Source organism: Protopterus annectens, chromosome 2.part0 (genome assembly GCF_019279795.1).
Source record: "Protopterus annectens isolate FY-2018-M chromosome 2.part0, PAN1.0, whole genome shotgun sequence".
NCBI lineage: Eukaryota > Metazoa > Chordata > Ceratodontiformes > Protopteridae > Protopterus > Protopterus annectens.
Window position 1 is genome coordinate 565,025,119 of NC_056728.1, and position 19,649 is coordinate 565,044,767.

Consider the following 19,649-nt stretch of genomic DNA (forward strand, 5'->3'; position numbering starts at 1 on the left):
TGGGCAAGGGGTCTTGACTGGTAACTCTAGACCTCAAGGAGGCATACCTGCATGTCCCTATCAGACAAAGTTGCAGAAGACACCTCAGATTTCTTGCAGGTTCAGAGCATTATCAATTCTCAGCATTGCCCTTTGGCTTATCTACTGCGCCCAGAGTATTCACGAAATGCCTGGCATCAGTAATTGCACACTGCAGACTTCAGGGGATTCAAATATACCCGTATCTGGACGACTGCCTTATACAAGCGGACAGCCAACAAACTTTGGAAAAACATTTGAATTATGCCATTCGCCTTCTGCAGGCCTTGGGATACAGTCAACATTCTCAAGTCAAGACTTGTGCCATCCCAAAGAATAACTTTTCTGGGTGCGGAACTAGATACAACCACCCAACTGGCTTTTCTCACAGAAGAAAAACAAAGACAACTACCGGATTACTTCAAAAATCTGACAAAACAAACTCAGATGACTGCAAGGAAAATCCTGCAGGCCCTGGGTTACATGGCATTGTGCATTCCTCTGATTCCACAAGCAAGGCTGCATATGAGAAAACTACAATGGTACCTAAGGAGTTTATGGTCTCAGCACAATCACAGCCTAGAAACTTTGATACCACTCATTCCATGCCTTCAAAAGGAATTCCTGTGGTAGGCCCAAGCAAGCCAGTCAAACAGGGGTCTGCCTTTCAGCAAACCAGTAACCAGCCAAACCATTACCTCGGATGCTTCAGACCATGGATGGGGAGCACACATGGAGGACAGATGCATCCAAGGACTATGGTCTCAGAAAGAATTGCACATGCACATAAACCAAAAGGAAATGCTGGCAGTGATACATGCAATCGAGGCCTTCAAGGACTTTCTACATCAAGGCCACCTGCTAATAAGGACAGACAATACCACAGTTGTGGTACATAAACAAGCAAGGAAGTACACATTCCTACCCTCTTTGCAGGCTAGCAATGAATCTTTGGGAACTTTCCCTAAAACTCAATATAGAGCTGCAATCCCAGTTTGTGCCAGGAAAAGACAATATACTGGCAGACAGCCTAAGCAGAAATACCATGGATCCACACGAATGGATGCTACACCCAGACATCTTCCTTCGCATAACACAATTTTGGGGAAGGCCGGACATAGATCTTTTTGCCTCCCACCACAATCATCAGCTGAAGAAATTCTGTTCAAGGACATACCACCCACAAGCATGGAAAGTGGACGCCCTCTCTTTCAGCTGGAATACTCTAACAGTGTATGCATTTCCACTTCTTCCTCTAATGACCAGGGTCTTACTGAAAATCAGGACAGAGCAGCCAAAAGTGATTCTAATAGCCCCGGATTGGCCGAGGCAGCACTGGTACCCACTGTTATGATGCCTGTCACACACGAAACCTTGGCCTCTACCACAATGGTCACTCCTTCTGACACAGCACAATTACAAAACTCTGCACTCCAGCCTGAAAACCCTGCAGCTGACAGCCTGGAGAATACCTTGACTCCTCACCAGGAAAAGCTATCCAAGAGAGTGAAGGATATCATCATGGAAGCTCGCAGACCTTCCACAAGAAAGGCATATTCAGCAAAATGGAAAAGATTCCACACTTGGAGCACCGCAAAGCGCCTAGATGCCACAGTGATGAGCATGGCACATATCCTGGAATACTTGGCAGAAATGCTCCACAATGGCCTTTCTTACTCTTCCATAAAAAGTCATGCTTCAGCAATTTCAGCAGAATACAATACTGATCCACCTGTCTTCTCTCATCCTCCCCTAAGGCAGTTTCTAAGAGGAATTAAAAACATCAGTCCTCCAAGAAAACCACCAGTGCCTACATGGGACCTTAACTTCATGTTGGGAAAGGTGACTCTACCTCCCTTTGAACCAGCAGCATCTTCAGAGTTGCATTTCCTGTCTTGGAAGACTGCCTTCCTCCTGGCCATAACCTCAGCAAGAAGAGTTTCTGAATTGCAGGCACTCATGGCAGTACAACCATTTCTTATTTTTCATCAGGACAGAGTCTCCTTGAGAACCAATCCTTCATTCATGCCAAAGGTGGTATCCAGGGTCTCATTGAACCAAGCTATTCACCTGCCTACCTTCTTTCCAGATCCGCAAAACAAGGGAGAAAAACATCTGCATACCCTGGACATTCACAGACAGTTACGCTACTACTTGGACAGAACTAAGACTTTCAGAAAAACTGACCGGCTGTTGGTAGCATGTGCTGCAGGCATCCAAGGCAAAGCAATTTCCAAACAGACAATTTCAAAATGGATAGGAAATTGCATTCGATTCTGCTACTCTTATCATGGAAAAACTGTGCCAGCTAACATCAGGCCTCATTCCACCAGAGCCACAGCCACCTCCACAGCCTTTTTAAGAGGGGTGGCTACCAAGGACATTTTAGAAGCTGCTACATGGAGCTCCGTGCATACATTTACCAAGCATTACAATTTGCCCTTATATTCCAGATCCAGAGCAGGCTTTGCTACGGCAGTCCTGCAGGGCATTTTAGCTACACCATCATTTTCTTAGATCCTACCACCCCCAGCTTGGCTATGGTATTCTACCCATATGTAAGGACTGCAGATGCATCCTTGAAGGACATAGTACAGTTTTGTACCTACCATAAATGTACATGTCCGATGGGTATGCATCTGCAGTCAGGTTTTCCCTCCCTCCTTCCCCTCTGTGGTATTTCTTGGGTACCTATCCCTCTTATAGCTAGCTGGGGTTATCTAATATGGTGTATTTGTTTTTTATTACTGTGCATGTTTGGAATATTTTGCATTACTCCAAATTTAGCCTTCCTTAGAGGGCACCTGGCATCTGGGGCAAGAAAAACTGAGGAAGATGGCGTCGGCTGACTCTCTTATACCCCAGGCGCTCTGACGTCGGGGAAAGGGCGACATCAGCCGACGCCGGACCCAGACTTTGGAATCCGGCCGACCGAAGATCTGCCTGAGGCAGGACAACCCATATGTAAGGACTGCAGATGCATACCTATCGGACATCTACATTTATGGTAGGTACAAAACTGTACTTTTTCTAGAGGCAAATGCATGGTCCTATCTACATACTTTAACAAAGCATTACAAACTGGTTTCATTTTCTAGATCCTCTACAAACTTTGCCGAGACCATTTTCCATGGGATCCTGGACCCATATCCTTTCTCCTCTCAGGTTGGATAGATTTTGGTAATTAACCTATATAGCCTAAAAGCTACTGCAACAGTGAATATGATGATCATAGTACAGTTGTGCTATTTGTACTTTCCATAACAGTAGCTTCCTCACTCTTGTGGAAGAAGGATGAAAAGCAAATGGACATATTGTACAATTATAGTTTTGTAATGTTTTTATAGATATCCATAATTTGCTTATGCTAACTGGATAATCTTTTGTAGATCACAAGAAACACTACACCTATGTACAGAACGCCGGAAATGATCGATCTCTACTCAAATTTCCCAATCAATGAGAAGCAAGACATGTGGGTAAGCATTTATTTTTCTGCATGCTTTGCTTTTGCCCAGTTTGACTTGTTATTTTACATATAACAGTTCTGTTTATTATTTGAACCACAAAAAGCATGAATGTGCACCATTGAATCTTGAATGTATTGTTTCTAGCAAGTGAAATAGTTTCATAGTCACAGGTTGGTATCATTATGGAATGTTGACATCCAGAAACCCTAGTTAATATTTCTTTGTGTTGCTACTTTTCTGAAAAGTATTATTTACGGTTTGAGTATTTTTTAAGTGAACGCTATACATAGGCAGTGGGTGTTAAGATAATGTATGAATCATTTTAAGAGTCACTGCTGCAGGAGTTTAATTCTGAGAAGCAGTCATCCCTCTGGTATAGCCTTAGTTAACGACCATATCTTTTAGCAGCAGTCTAACACCTATTTAAATGTGAGCAAGTGGAATATTGAGATGTGGCCATTAGGTGAAATCTGGCTCATCATTTTTAGACGTTCTACACACTGTAGCTCCTTTTGTCACCTGTGTTGTAAGGCTGCTCTTCTTTGATCAGGTCCTGCTGATTTTGACAGTTGAGTAGTCTGCCTTTCATTTGATTAAAAAAAAAATCCTGTTTACGCCAACAACAATATACGCACATATGGACTCTTCAAAAATATTTCAAAAACTGGTACCAGTGTGGAATAGGTTGTCACACATACCAAACTAGTTGGAGTTGTTATAAAAACCTTAAGTTCCATTTGTTCATTGATTATGCCATATCAAAACACAGAAGAAATCTGGAGTGCTGTATATAACTAAGCCATGCATAATTAAGCTCGCCAAACACACAATAGCTACAGCTGTTCTTCCCACTGTGCTTTATTCAGCAGTTTTGCTTATTAACCTGAAGAATGTTCAAATGCACAAACTAGAACAGACATGCACCAAAGTACACAAAAATTCTCCTAAACAGTAAACACCATTGTGCTGATATACAAAAGACAGGCAGGCTAGATCTCCAAAACTGCCAAGTAATCATAAAATGTACGTGTTCATCCGTTATTGTATATACAAAGTAAATACTTTTGCTTTAAAATATCTTTTCCAAACCTGCACTCCACCAAGAGCACTAAGGTCACAGCAGAAACAGCTACTAGTGATTTCTAAGTCAGTCACGAACAGTTTTTTTTATAAAAGCTCATTCTCGCTACCTGATCAACAATGCAAGATGTTTTGTTCACCAGGATATCGCAGTGCAACAGTTACTTGATCAATAAAATGTTTTCCACAGCCAAACCAGAATGTCAGCACTTGTCTTTAACAATTTTAGTTAATACCATAACATCTGTACTATTTTGAACAGCACCTGCACATCTGTAATCTCTTCATATTTTCTGTTTTTTTTACCCGAAGTGACAAAGTAATATACTCCTCCCATTGTGATATTTATGCAAATAAATGTGTAAATCAGTTGTAAATTATTTGCTGTAGATAACATAATACAGAATTACAAAAATGTTTTTCTTTGTTAAAAATAAAAATCTGTGATTCTGCTGTAGGATTGTATTAGTTTACCTGTGTATTGTGTTATTGTACAGTTTATTTTATTGCATAGTCTTATTGTCGGAACATTTTTCCCCAAGGGTGGCAGTGGAAAGGGGCCTGTGTCCTTCTGTTCCTATGTTGCAGTATTTATAACATGAGGGAGATTCTGCCTAGGTGACCCGAACGTCTGGCCAGTATACCAGAGACTTAAGCTACTGCAAGGTACATGTGATGTTGCACGTAGTACAGCCAAACTTCAGCCATAAAAGTGACATCTGCACGTACCATCCTGAGAACTTCTCTGCCGCCAGTCCAAACAACAGCTCCAGCTGTCCGTCTGATCACAGAGAGTTATTCTTCTTTCAGATAAGTGCCCCGTTGGGGAACAGTCTTTTACTCTCTTGCTATTGCATGCTTGATAGATGTTAGTCATCCAAGAAGGGCAAATGCCTTTGTGGAAGACAGATTCCACACAGACAACCATGAGCAGTGTCTTTTTTTGTTTGGGGTCTGATTACGACGACAATGTCTGTGCCATTTTTCACGCATTCATCCCAAAAACTCTGTGCAGTCATGTGTCCACCCTTCCCATTTATTTAGAAAACTAGAGAATTAAGAGGCTAGTGTTCTGTATGGAGGGTACTGATGGTCCGTCAGATGAGCCTCTGAAGAAAAAGGGTAAAAAAGTAAGGCTCAAATCTTCAGCTGCAGTTTTGGTCCTGGAGTCCCTCTCAAGGACAGTGAAGGCCCAGGGACTCGTATGGTTATGGGTCCTCCTCCTGCGTACTACTCTGGAAGCCGCTGGGGAAGGTTCCCACACCACGTCTGCAGAGGTCTTGCAGACGTCTGGTTTGGATGGTATGGAGGAACCATGGCTCTCTCCTTCCAGCATTCCACACAGTACCTCTCCTACCCCTTCCATCGAGGTTGTGCCGATGTCAGATCCGGAGCCCAGGCCTACGTCAACACTTCATTACCAGACTAGGTTAGAGCTTCGTCTTAAGAGAAAACAAAAACATGCTTCCTTCAGTCAGGAGCCTTCTCCTGACTAGCAGGCCCCTTCTCAAGGGATACTGAATGCCTTCCTGGCACTTAGGCCTTCTTCCTTGCCACTTCCAACCCCAGCATCTTCTACCTCCTCTTCCATCTGCAGAAATAAACACATCTGATGAAGAGGAATCCTTTTCAGATGAACCTCTAATGTATTCCCCTCAAATAGTCTCTCCCTTGGAATATGCTTCTCCTGATGTGAACTCCAATGGAGGGGATTCTCCAATAGGGGATATCTCTTTTGAAGAAACTCTGTCTAAAATGAGAGAGTTTTTCAATGAGGAAAGTTCTCAAGTCTCAGAGGTACAGAAGAGGTATTATGACCTCCTGCAAATTGACTCTCCTGCTCCTTCAGCCATCCCACTTATCTTGCTAGCCTTTCAAGATGCCTTCCTGGCTGCATCTAAACACCCTGATTCTCAATCCCCAGCACTCACACCAGACTGGTTCTATAAGGTGCCAGAGGACAGCAGCTATTAGTATAAATACACTCTTGAGGATCCTGCTGTGATCTCCTTGTCTCCTGGTAAAACTTCAAAACTCCTGCCCTCCACCAATACTCTTCACTCTGATAAAGACAGCAAGATGATGGAAAGACCTTGGAAGAAGGTATACACCTCATCTACTTTAGGGCCATTAATTACCAGACACACATGTCCAGGTATGTTCTGGCTCTCCTTTTACAGGCATGTAAATTGCTTACAGATCTCCCAGACTCTGCAGCAAACACCCAACTTACTTTCCTTTTGGGGATCTCATCCCAGGTAACTAGACAGTGCATAAAATGCAGTTACAACACAGCAGAGGTCTCTGCAATATCAGCTGCCTCAGGTTCTGCCCTCAGGAGATTTTTCTGGTTGAAATTACAGCTTTTGTCTGAGGACTTCAAAGGTCATGGATGCACCTTTGGACAATGCTGCCTTGTTTGGTTCTAATGCTGCAGGCCTTTTTAAAATCCTTCAAGAGAAAGGGAAGGAACTCCTGGAGCTTAAACACATCTTTGTCTCTCCTGTTACTAAATTTTACAGAAACTACCCCTCGAGAGGAAATTTTACAAAAAGGAAAACTACTACTTCCCAACAACATAAGAAGACTACACGCAGGCAGATGCCTCCTAGGTCCCAGTCTTCCTCTGCTCAGAAAATCCCCATTCCAGGCAAGCCACACTTACCCAGTGCCTTTCTCATTTCCTGTCAAATTGTGCACGCATCAACACAGACAATTGTGTCCTGTCTTTTCAAAAGGGTTGTTACATGACTTTGATAACCATGCCACCTTTCATGGGAATTCCACAACCAACAAAGAATCATATCCACCTTTTCCCTCGAGTCATTCAAGACTTGAAATCACAAGGAACCATTCAGGAGGCTCCCCCTTCAGAAAGAGGAAGAGGGTTCTATTCCAGCATGTTTCTTGTTCCCAGGAAAGATGGCCCTTGGAGACCACTATTAGACTTGTCGTAACTCAGTTTATTCCTTCGTTTACCCTCATTCAGGCTGCTCACCCTGCAGACTCTGTTCTCACTTCTTCTTCCTCAAGCATACCTGGTCTCCCTAGACATAAAGGATGCTTACCTCCATATTCCCATCCACCCTGTCTACAGGAAATGTTTACATTTTTATGTTGCTTTCCCTTTTTCAGTTCTGTACTTTACCCTTTGGACTCTCTACGGCTCCAAGTGTATTTACAAAGTGCTTGGCTCCAGTCATTGCCTTTTGCAGGCTCCAGAGTATTCTCGTTTATCCTTGCCTAGATGACCCGCTAATTCAAGTGGAACATCCAGACACCTTGCAACCGAACCTTCAAACCACCATCTCCATACTCTGCAACATGGGGTTCACTTTCAACTACAGCAAGTCATCCCTGACTCCCTCTCAAGACCAGGTTTTCTTAGGTTGCAGGATAAAGACAGACCTTATGGCCTTTCTTCCCCCCAGAAAAGATGCAGTGTCTGAAAGATTACTTCCTGCAGTTGCTTCCACTGCCCCCTCTGACTGCCAGGGCATTCCTCATGATGCTAGGGTACTTGGCTTCACTTATACCAATGCTACCGTTGGCCAGGCTTCACATGTGGAAATTCCAGTGGCACTTGGAAAAAACCTTCTGGTTACAGCATGCTCACCAGCTAGAATTTGTTCTACCACTTCTCCCATGCCTGAACAAAGAACTGATTTGGTAGATTCAACAAATCGTCCAGTATCCAGGCCTTCCCTTGCAGCTATTGCCTCCAGTTCAAGAACTGTTCACAGGTGCTTCAGATCTGGAGTAGGGGGAAACTTAAAGGAACAAGATCTGTGGTCTCCTTCCATAAGGAAGCAACACATCAACATCAAGAAGATAAGGGCTCTGATCCTGGCTCTTTAAGCCTTCAGGACTTCTCTCCTTCCAGGTCCTTTGAAACTGTTCACAGACCATACCAATGTTGTCTGATATGTGAACAGGCAGGGGGGGAACAACATCTGTTCTACTCTGCAGGTTAGCAGTCAAACCCTGGGAGACTTTTCTGCAAGCGTGACAGCTGTTTACATTCCATCAGCTCAAAATGTTCAGGCAGACTGAGCAGATCCATGACACAGGCCCAAGAGTGGGTGAGCCTCAGGGATGTGTTTCTGGACCGTTCTTCACATGTGGGGTACTCCTCAAATAGATTTCTTTGCCACCCCTATGAAGAGACAACTTCCAAAGTTCTGTGCCAGAGTCTTTCACCCTTTGGTCTGGAAGGTGGACGCCCTGTCATTCTCCTGGAAGGGGATGTTTGTTTACGCTTTCCCCCTCCCCCCTTATTTCAGAAGGCCCTCCTGAAGATTCAGAAGGACAAACCAAAAATCTTGTTGGTGACCCTTCTTGGCCAAGGCAGCACTGGGTCCCTCTTATTCTGCAGTTAGGCAAGGGTTATCATCACAAGTTAGCTCACAGGGTGGAACTACTCACAAGACAAGGGATCTCTCATTTATCCACATTTAACAACACTGAACCTGACCTTGTCGGTGATAGGCTTCTGATCCCTTTCAGGCACCTTTTCTCTGAGGACATTCTTCTTGTCCAGCAGGAGGCCAGGAAACCCACTACAAGGAGATCCTTCTCATCCAAATGGAAGAGGTTCTCCATCTGGTGTCTTAAGAGGCTAGATCCATTTTCCGTGGATATTCCCCTAGTCATTTCTTAATTGTGTGAGTGAACTTCTTAAGGATGGATTGGCATATTCTTCATGTAAAGCCAATCTGTCAGCCATTTCAGCATGTCTGCCTTTGTCTCCTCCTTTAATCTCTATATTAGGGGTCAAACCTTTCTTAAAAGGTGCCATACACCATTATGCCTCCAAGGAAACCTGTCCCACCTCCTTGGGACCTAAATTTTGTTTTGGAAAACTAACCCAAGCACTCTTTGAACCTACTGCTGCTGTTTCCCTGAAATTTTGTAGGTGGAAGACTGTTTTACTGGTAGCTATTACTTCTGCTAGGCGAGTTTCAGAACACCAAGCTTTAGTGGCATCTCAACCCTTTCTGATTTTCCACACGGATAGGGTATTCCTTCTTACCAATCTTTCCTTCATGCTTAAAGTGGTTAATGACGTGTCCTTTAATCAAACTATTCCTTTACCCACATTCTTTCCAGCACCTCAAAACTCCAGTGAGAGGGTGCTGCACACTTTAGATGTACACAGACAACTCATCATTTACCTGGACAAAACCAAATCCATTAGAAAGTCTGAACAATTGATGTTAAGTTGTCTATCTCGCCTTCATTCTTGCTGTTTGGAATCGGAGACGATCCTCGGCTCCGACTCTGCCATCTGCAGTAGCTCAAGAGCTGTTTACTGGCTCAAGGCTACCCCTTATCCCATGATACCTAGCGATAGCTACCCAGATCTTGTTTGCCGCTTCAGCTGCGAGGTGTCATTTTCTGGCTCAGGCTTGTATTTTCAAATTTTCAAAATTTTTGTGTAGAAATATATCCTTATACCTCTTAAAACTATTAGATAATTACCTTTTCTTTGTTTTATTTACTAGTGTTTGTTGTTGAGTACCTTTTAGTAGAACTTGTTTAAGTTAGAGAGTTCTCACCTCCCCCACTCCCTTCCCAAGGAGGCCGTTTAACTTAGAGGCTATCCTTTCCTCTGTTTTTTTCTATCTTTTAAAAAAAAAAAAAAAAAAAAAGGCAGTTTGTTTTATATATTTTTACATATAGTCTGTTGTGCTTTGACTAGAGTAGAATTTTTTCTATCTGTGTTTCTCTTCTGGTGCTTGGTGTTTTGTGGTTATGTCTAAAGAAGCTAAAGTATCTGGATTTAAAAAGTGTGACTTGTGCTGTCAGAAAATGTCTCTGACAGACGGGCACACTAGCTGCATTTATTGTTTGGGCGCTGTTCACCTTCAGGACTCTTGTTCTATCTGTCATGCCTTTAGTCCAAGAGTCCTGCAGGAACGGAAGAACAAATTGATCCTTAGGGGTCTACTGAAACCTCAAGATTCACCGGCAAAGAGTTCACAGCCAGTGAAATCCCCAAAATCCTCTAAACCGTCAGCTCCACCTTCAGAGCCGACCCCGGTACAGGATTTACCGAGTGTCAGTTCTGGCTGGCACCGACAAGACAACCCCTCCGTTGGCTCCATCGGATGTTTCCGAGCCATCTCTGAGCTGTAAAAGGCTGAGGTCCCCCTCGTTAGAGTCAGTTCATTCGCCTCCTGGCTCCCCATATGTGCAAAGTGAACGTAGCCACCGATGTTCATCATGTTACCCTGCTGCAGTCATCACACTTGGGTTATCCTATCGTCAGGCGGTCCCGCAGTCGGCCGGATTTCCAAAGTCTTGGTCCGACGTCGGTTGCTGTCGCCTCATCCCTGACGTCAGTGTGCGATGCCCATTTTTTTCAGTCTTTCTTGCCGCACGGTGCCCGAAGCAGAAGCAGTTCGCAAGTGCCGGTCGGCCGACTCCTGAGATTTTCGAATTCGAATTTCAGACCGAAGTCTTCTATAAAGCTAAGTACCCCGTTGGGGAAACTTTTCTTGCCTCAGACCGATGTGAGAAAAAGTTAACAAGTGTATTTCTTGTGGGAAGCAAATACTTCATAAGGATTTTCATTCTTATTGCATACTTTGCCTAGGCCCTGATCACGACGTCACTTCTTGTCGTTTTTGTGCTAGATTTAATAAAAGTACTATTAAAAGACGATTTGATTTTGCACTACACTTTTTTGGCAGAAAATTTAATTATAACATGCCGTTGGAGCTACCGACGTGCACAAAAATCGCAGGGATAAGGATAGACAGCCCAGGCCTAAGCCCGATTCCGAGGCCTCGGTTGATCCGGTCTCCGGTTATCAGTGAGGCTCCGACGCAGCCTCCGACTACATCAGTTCAGGATCCCGAGACCGCTACAGATTTTTTGACGGAATGTACTAGGCCGACGCAGCCTTTTACTTCAGGCCCTACCGACGATTTACCTTCCAAGGACGTCGGTACTTCTGAAACACCATCGCCTTCTGAAGGCGTTTTCAGACCGACTCTTACAGTGAAAACGTTTTCCAAATTGAAGACCCCTTCCAAATCGAAAAAGGCTTCACTTCAGTCTCCTGTTCAAGGCCCTATGCCTAAGAAACAGATGCTCAAGATGGCTGAAGATTTAATTACTCTTATCAGGGGTTCTCAGCCTCCTCCTGACAAAAGGCCTAGACAAGAGGAAGAATCTGCTTCCTCTGAACAACTGTCTATTTCTTCGGATTCCTCTGAGGACCAAGACTATTCCTTCTCTCCTTATGAAGATTCTGATGCTGAGGACTCTATTCCCTCAGCTTCCCCTCCAGAAGATTACTCTTTTGGGGAAACTTTACACACTATGAGGGAACATTTTCACTGGGAAGGTCAGGATTACTCTGATTCCAAGAAAAGGCTCAGAGAGTTTCTTTTACTCCCCCAACACAGACCTGTAGCCATTCCTCCTGTTTTGGACATTGTGGATGATGTCTATTTAGAATCCAGTTTCAACCCTGACTCTCTGCCTCCTGCCCCGGCCAAGCTTGACAGATACTACAGAGTACCTGATTCCCACAAATTTCTTTACAAAAGCCCAGTAGCTGACCCAGAGACTGTCTCACAGGGTCCCAAGGGGGCTAAGGCTTCCATGGCTAAAAATCCAGTACCTTCTGAAAGGGATTCAAGAGCACTAGACTGATGGAAGGAAAAAGGTTTACACCTCGGCCACTTTAGCTATGAGAGCTCTAAACTGTCAATTTCATATGCTTAGGTATCAGCAATTTCTGATCTATCAGTTAAAACAAAAGATAACCACCCTCCCTCAACAATCTGAATTGAAAGTAGTACAGGATTTGTTGCACGCCACCGAGCAGGTGGGCAAACATACCTTACAATGTAGGTTTGATTCTTTGGAGGCCTCCTGCAGAGCAGCTGTCACTGGATCAGTTATACGTAGGCATGGCTGGTTAAAGGAACAAAGTCTGCCTGATCATGTTAAAGCAAAACTACTAGATGCTCCCTTACAGCAGGATGTTCTTTTTGGTGTTAAAGCAGAAGAAGTTTTAAAGAAAATGGAAGATGAGGCAAAATCAATGCAGACAGTCAAAGATTTCCTACAGGTACAACCCCCTCGCTTCAGCAGAAACTGGCCAACAAAAAATTGGTCCTTTCCAGCCACTGACAGGCCTCAGAGGGGTAAATACAGGCGCCCAAGGGGCAGAGGACAACCACAAGCTCAGTATAAACCTCGCCAATGGGGCACTCCAACCCAGAAGGGAGGAGAAGACAGGTCTCAACCCACCGGAAGGCAAACTCAATGACTTGCACCTCAGCTGGCCAAACAAAGCTCTTTTCTCAGCCCCCCTAGGGGGAAAACTGGCACTATTTACAGACAACTGGCACATGGTCACAAAGGACAAATAGTTCCTAGACATAATTTTATGAGGATACAGATTCCACTTTCACACCTTGCCAATAAAAAGGGGAATGCCAAACCTGCCACAAAATCAAAGGGCAGAGACTCAAAAACAAATTACAGCTCTCATGGCCATGAGAGCCATTCAAAGGGTGCCAACTCAAGAGCAAGGTCAAGGATTTTACTCAAGACTCTTCCTAGTACCCAGAAAAGAAAATGCTTGGAGACCAATTCTGGACCTTTCAATTCTAAACACTTACTTACAAGTTCCCAAATTCAAGATGCTAACACTACAGCAGCTACTTCCCATGTTGGGCAAGGAAGCATGGCTGGTAACGTTGGACCTCAAGGAGGCATACCTGCATGTCCCTATCAGACAAAGTTGCAGAAGATACCTCCATTTCATTGCAGGTTCAACCCATTATCAATTCTCTGCACTGCCCTTTGGCTTATCTACTGCGCCCAGAGTATTCACAAAATGCCTGGCACCAGTAATTGCATACTGCAGACAAAGAGGAATTCAAATATATCCATACCTGGACGACTGCCCCATCCAAGCAGAAAGAAAAGACATTCTCTTACAACATCTGGCTTTTGTGAAGCATCTACTAAATTGTCTGGGTACACAGTAAACGAAAAGAAGTCAAAACTAGTACCCGCACAAAAAATGACATTCCTGGGTGCCAGCTTGGACACAACTGCCCAGAAGGCTTATCTTACACCAGACAAGCAATTGCAACTGACTCAATATTTCAAGACAATGGCAACAAAGACCCAATTAACTGCAAGAAAAATTCTGCAAGCTTTGGGCTTCATGGCATCTTGCATTCTGATAATACCATTTGCTAAACTGCATATGAGGAAATTACAATGGTACCTAAAAAGCGTATGGTCTCAACACAGCCACAGCTTGGACACAGTGATATCTCTCATTCCCTGCCTTCAACAGGAATTTCTATGGTGGGCACAGGCATGTCACCTCAACAAGGGTCAGCCTTTCACCTTGCCCCCACCCAGGCAAACTATCAACAGATGCTTCAGACTATGCCTGGGGGGCACACATGGCAGAGCAATGCATTCAAGGCCTATGGACTGCACATAAACCAAAAAGAGATGCTAGCTGTACAAAAAGCTCTGACAGCCTTCAAGGATCTACTACAGTCTGGACAACTGGCAATAAAGACGGACAACACCACAGTAATGGGGTACATAAACAAGGGGGCACACATTCCTACCCTCTGTGCAGGCAAGCAATAATCTTATGGAACACAGCTCTGGCCTACCAAGTCCAGTTACAAGCTCACTTCCTGCCAGGACAGAAAAACACATTGGCAGACGACGTAAGCAGAAACATCAAAGATCCCCCATGAGTGGAAGCTAGACCCACAAATATTTGCAATGATAACTCAAAGATGGGGCCTACCAAATATAGACCTGTTTGCCAGTCCTCAAAACTACCAGCTGACAAAATTTTGCACAAGGACATTCCACCATCAAGCTTGGAAAGTGGACGCTCTCTCCTTCAGTTGGAAAATCCAGACAGCATATGCCTTTCCTCCATTACCTCTTCTCACAAAGGTTCTTTTGAAGGTCAAAAAGGAGAAACCTCGAATGATTCTCATAGCCCCAGACTGGCCACGCCAGCACTGGTACCCGCTATTGAAGAATATGGCTCACCATGGATAATTGCCTCAAATACCTCATTTGCTCACTCAGCAAGACAAGCAGATTCTACACAGCCAGATCAAAACCTTAAACCTGGCTGCATGGCAAATCAATTAAGCAGCCAACCAACACCTCTTTCACAAGCAGTACTGGATGTTATTTTAGAACCCAGGAGGCCAAGCACCAGGAAGGCTTACTCGGACAAATGGAAAAGGTTTTCTGCTTGGAACCAAGCTAAAGGCCAAGACACAACTCAGCCTCATATGCCTCACATTCTGCAGTATTTAGCTGAGATGTTGCATCAAGGACTTTCCTTCTCCTCAATTAAAATCCATGCTTCAGCTATTTCAGCTCACTACGACACAAATCCACCTTTATTTTCAAACCCTCTACTAAGGCAGTTCCTCAGAGGGGCAAAAAACATTAGACTACCTAGAAGAGCTCCTACACCAACATGAGATCTCAACTTTGTTCTGGAAAAACTAACACTGCCTCCCTTTGAACCATCTTTTTCTGCAGACCTTCAGTTCCTATCTTGGAAGACTGCCCTGCTCCTGGCAATAACTACTGCTAGGAGAGTGTCAGAATTACAGGCACTTATGGCAGTGGAACCTTTCCTCTTTTTTCATAAAGACAGAGTTTCTCTACGAACTAATCCTACCTTCATGCCCAAGGTGGTTTCACGTGTAGCTTTAAATCAAACCATCCATCTACCCACTTTCTTCCCCAATCCACAGAACAAAGGTGAGAGACTCCTGCGTTCCTTGGACATTCACAGGCAGCTTCAATATTACTTGGATAAAACTAAGGCTTTCAGAAAAACTGACCAGCTCTTTGTTTCCTATGCTACAGCTTCTCAAGGGAGGGCCCATATCCAAGCAAACCATTTTTAAATGGATAGGCCATTGCATACGATTCTGTTATACCTATCATGGGAAACCAGTTCCTCCTACCATTAGATCCCACTCTACCAGGGCAACAGCTACCTCTACAGCCTTTTTCAGGGGGGTTTCTACCAAGGAAATTTTAGAAGCTGCAACTTTGAGTTCTGTACACACCTTCACCAAACACCATCACTTACCTCTTTATTCTAAGTCCAGGCAGGCTTCGCCACTGCAGTTCTGCAGGGCCTCATTGCCTCCTCTAACCCTCTATAATGCCTCCACCCTACCTTAGCTTTGGGACTCAACCCAAGTGTGATGACTGCAGCAGGGTAACACGATGAACATAGTACAGTTTTGTACCTACCATAAATGTAGATGTTCGAGTGTTCACCCTGCTGCAGTCCAGGTTACCCTCCCTCCAACCCCTCTGATCTACTGGTTAAATTTTTTCTATGCCTTACTGATGTATTTGCTTATAGCTGAAGGGTTTTTGTGTTTGTACAGTGTGCTCACCTTTTGGTACTAATTTGGATCATCTTTTGGGGGGCACTTGACACCTGGGGCAAGAAAAACTGAAGAAAATGGCGTTGGTTGCAGTATCTGTACCTCTGGCGCACTGACGTCAGGGATGAGGCGACAGCAACCGACGTCGGACCAGGACTTTGGAAATCCGGCCGACTGCGGGACCGCCTGACGACAGGATAACCCAAGTGTGATGACTGCAGCAGGGTGAGCACTCGAACATCTACATTTATGGTAGGTACAAAACTGTACATGTTAAATTGTCCATCTCGCCTTCATTCTTGCTGGATGGGTTCGGAGCCGACCTCTGCTCCAACTCGGCCACTCTAAAAGCTCAAGAGTTGGTTCCACCGGCTTGAGGCTCCCCTTATATCCCACAATGCTAGGCGGTAATACCTCAGATCTCGTTTGCCGCTACAGCTATCGAGGTGTGTTGTTTCAACCGGCTTCAGGTTAGTGTAGAAAACAGTTTAAAAAGTTTACTAAATCCCTTTTAAATTAGTTTTTCATACAGTATCCCCTTACTTTAAAGGATATTTATCCCTTCCTCCTTGTTTTTCACCCTTTTTTACCACAAGAACTTATATGTTCTTCCCTTAGGCCTTTGGGCCCTCCCATTCCCCCTTGGAGTGTATGTGTTTTTTGTAGGGACTTTTATAAATTAAAGCTATCTAAGTTTATTTAGTTTTAAATTTAGTTTTATTTAGTGTATAGTGTAATCGGTGTGTTTGTGCTTGTGTGTGATTACACTTGTTCCTTAAAATGTCTAAGGATTCGAAGGTCTCAGGCTTCAAGAAGTGTGACTCGTGCTGTCAGAAACCGTCTCTGACAGACGGTCACACTTCTTGTGTGTACTGCCTGGGACCTTTACACCTGCAGGACTCTTGTGCTGTATGCCATGGCTTCAGCCCTAGAGTCCTGCAGGAAAGAAAAAATAAGCTCATCTTACGGGGCTTGCTTAAACCTGAGGGTCCCTCGACTGTTTCTTCGGGCAAACCCTCTAAGGCTTCTAGGTCTTCGACTCCAGCATCTGAGTCGACACCTAAGGCGTCGAAGTCTGCTACTACATCAGCTCCGGCTGGAGCCGATGAGACTCGAGCTCTTATTTCTGTGGTTCCCTCGGCTCCGGCTGGAGCCGAGGTATTAGAAATCTTTGAGTCGGCTCCGATAAAGCTATCTGAACCGACATCTAGGAAGAGGTCTAGGTCACCGTCCCTTTGCTCCGTTCATTCGGCTCCAGCATCTCCCTTGCTGTCTGAATGGAGCCATAGATCTCACTCCTCTAGGTCATCGAGACTGTCTGACCATGACCTTCAGAGGGTAGTGAGTCGACTTCTGAAGTCCGAGGCACTGGCCCAAATGCTTCAGAGCCCGACTCACTGGCCCAAATGCTTCAGAGCCCGACTCATCAGTCGATGCTTAATCCTATTCCTCAAAATGTTCCTCCTCCGACTCCTTTGAGTTCGGAGCCGTGGCGTTTCGGACCCGAGACTGTGGTAGCGTCGGAGCCGATACAGTTGTCTTCGGCTCAGATTTCTTCCTTGGAAGAATCTCGGCGCCGGACTTCCCTCGTCTGTTCCGAGGGGGTGAGTGGCATCGGACCCTTGTCCGACCCCGCTCTCCCTCTCGGTGCTTCGGCGCTGGTGAGTTCGGCTCCGACATCGGCCTCGGAACCATCACTGTCGGTGCCGAGGGAGGTTTTCAGATTTTCGGAGCAGGGACCTCTGGCTTTGCCTGACAGGGGTGCTTTCGAGGTCATGCGGAGTGTGTTGGAACCCTGTTCAACTCCACAGTCGGCTCCGTCCGTCCCTCCCTCTTCGGTGCCTCAGGTGATGTCTACTCACTCCCTCATCCCAGACCGCAGAGAGCCAGCTCCTCAAGAATCCCCTGTGGGGATTTCATCCTCTTCCGAGGCCTCTCCTGAATTGGCAGGGGAGCCCCCTATGAAGAGAATGTGCAAGAGGAAGCACATAGACTCACCTGAGTCTGTCACCTCTGACACGGATTTAGAGGATTCTGAGGGTTCCCCCCATTCCCCTTCTGAAGATGTCTCCTTTGCAGACATTCTGGAGATCTTGAAACAGAGGGGTAATTGGGCGACAATTAACCCTTCGGAGGATGAATCTGTGTATCTTGAGGCGTTCGGCTCTCGCCCTTCCACCTCCTGGGTGTCCCCCCCCTTTGACCCCCTTATGCAGGTGGTAGCAAAAAAGGCTTGGACGGCTCCTGACTCAGTGGACCCAACCCCCAGGAGACCTTCAAAGTTCATTACAGCACCAGCAGACAAGCAATTTCTGACTAAGGGAGTTTCTGTGGATGCTATGGTGGTAGCTGCTGCCACTAAGAAGGAACTAGCTGATCCTTCAGTACCTGTCCATCCCCCTAACAAGGAATCTAGGTCTATGGACAGGTATGGGAAGCGGATGTTTTCCTCAGCGACCTTTTCAATGCGTTCGCTGAACTACCTCTGTCATTTCACTCGTCTTCAAAGGGATTTGATCAAGGAAGCGAGTGAGATGTTAAAGGATCCTACGGCTGCGGGTTTTCAGGACAAGATGAACGCTCAGCTGGCTACCCTAAATTCTATAGCCAACTCCCCCATGCGCCTCCTCTCATATGCGGCTGATGGAGCGAGCAGAGCCGCAGGGGCAGGTGTGGCCTTGCGCCGGCATGCCTGGATGCGGCTATGCAATTTTGCGGACCCCTTTAAGACGTCTTTCACTAATTCCCCGTTTGATGGATCGTCCCTTTTTGGTCCTCAACTGAAAGAAACTTTGACAAGGTGCGAGACGGATGGCAAAACTCTTTCTGCCGTCGGAGTCCGTTTTTCTACTCCTTCTAGGCCTTACCCCAAAGGCCAGAAAAGTGGGAAAATGTGGTTCCGCAAGCAATCTTAAGGGGCTTTGCCTGACTCACAGAGTCAGTTCCCCTCTAGAGGCAGAGGGGGGAACAATAATGGTAGACGTCGCCCTAGAGGCAGGGGGGTCCGCAGAACCAGGGCAATCGAGAAACCTTTTCCGATAAGCCCTTCCAGCATCCCTGAGGTGTTGCCCGACTGTCCACCTTCGGAGGTAGTCGGGAGAAGATTATCACTGTACCCAGAAGCCTGGCGATCCCTAACTCAAGACAAGTGGGTACAGTCCATCATTTCCGAAGGCTATTCCATTCCGTTCTTTCGCATTCCAAATCAATCAAAAAAATCCCTTCCAGATGTTCCACCCGCTCAAAGGGATCAAGCAGCGTTAGAAATATCAAAGTTGCTTGCAAAAAGAGCCATTCAGCCAGTGCCAGCAGACCAGCAAGGATCCAGAATCTACTCCAAATTCTTTTTGGTTCCAAAGAAAACAGGGGACTGGAGGCCCATTTTAGACCTCAGCATCTTGAACAAGTCTGTCAAGAAAACAAGATTTCGGATGGTCACGTTGCAATCCATCCTACCCCTATTGGGAAAGGAAAACTGGATGTGCTCTATAGACCTCCAGGATGCGTACTATCACATAAAAATGAACAGACGCTCCAGGAGATTCCTCCGCTTCAGGCTGGGAACCAGTCACTTTCAATTCAGAGCCCTGCCCTTTGGACTCACCACAGCCCCCCGGGTGTTTACCAAATGCATGGCAGTGGTGGC

The 19,649-nt window shown here is 45.4% G+C and overlaps 1 protein-coding gene across 2 annotated transcripts in view; it reads left to right on the top strand.

Annotated features, from left to right (window-relative positions):
* GAK (cyclin G associated kinase) overlaps window positions 1-19,649 on the top strand; it is a 2,484,892-nt gene that overhangs the window by 554,915 nt on the left and 1,910,328 nt on the right. For both annotated transcript variants that reach the window (XM_044060934.1, XM_044060933.1), the window contains exon 7: window positions 3,408-3,497. In XM_044060934.1, coding sequence (XP_043916869.1) covers window positions 3,408-3,497 — 90 coding nt within the window. The remainder of the gene's footprint in view (window positions 1-3,407; window positions 3,498-19,649) is intronic.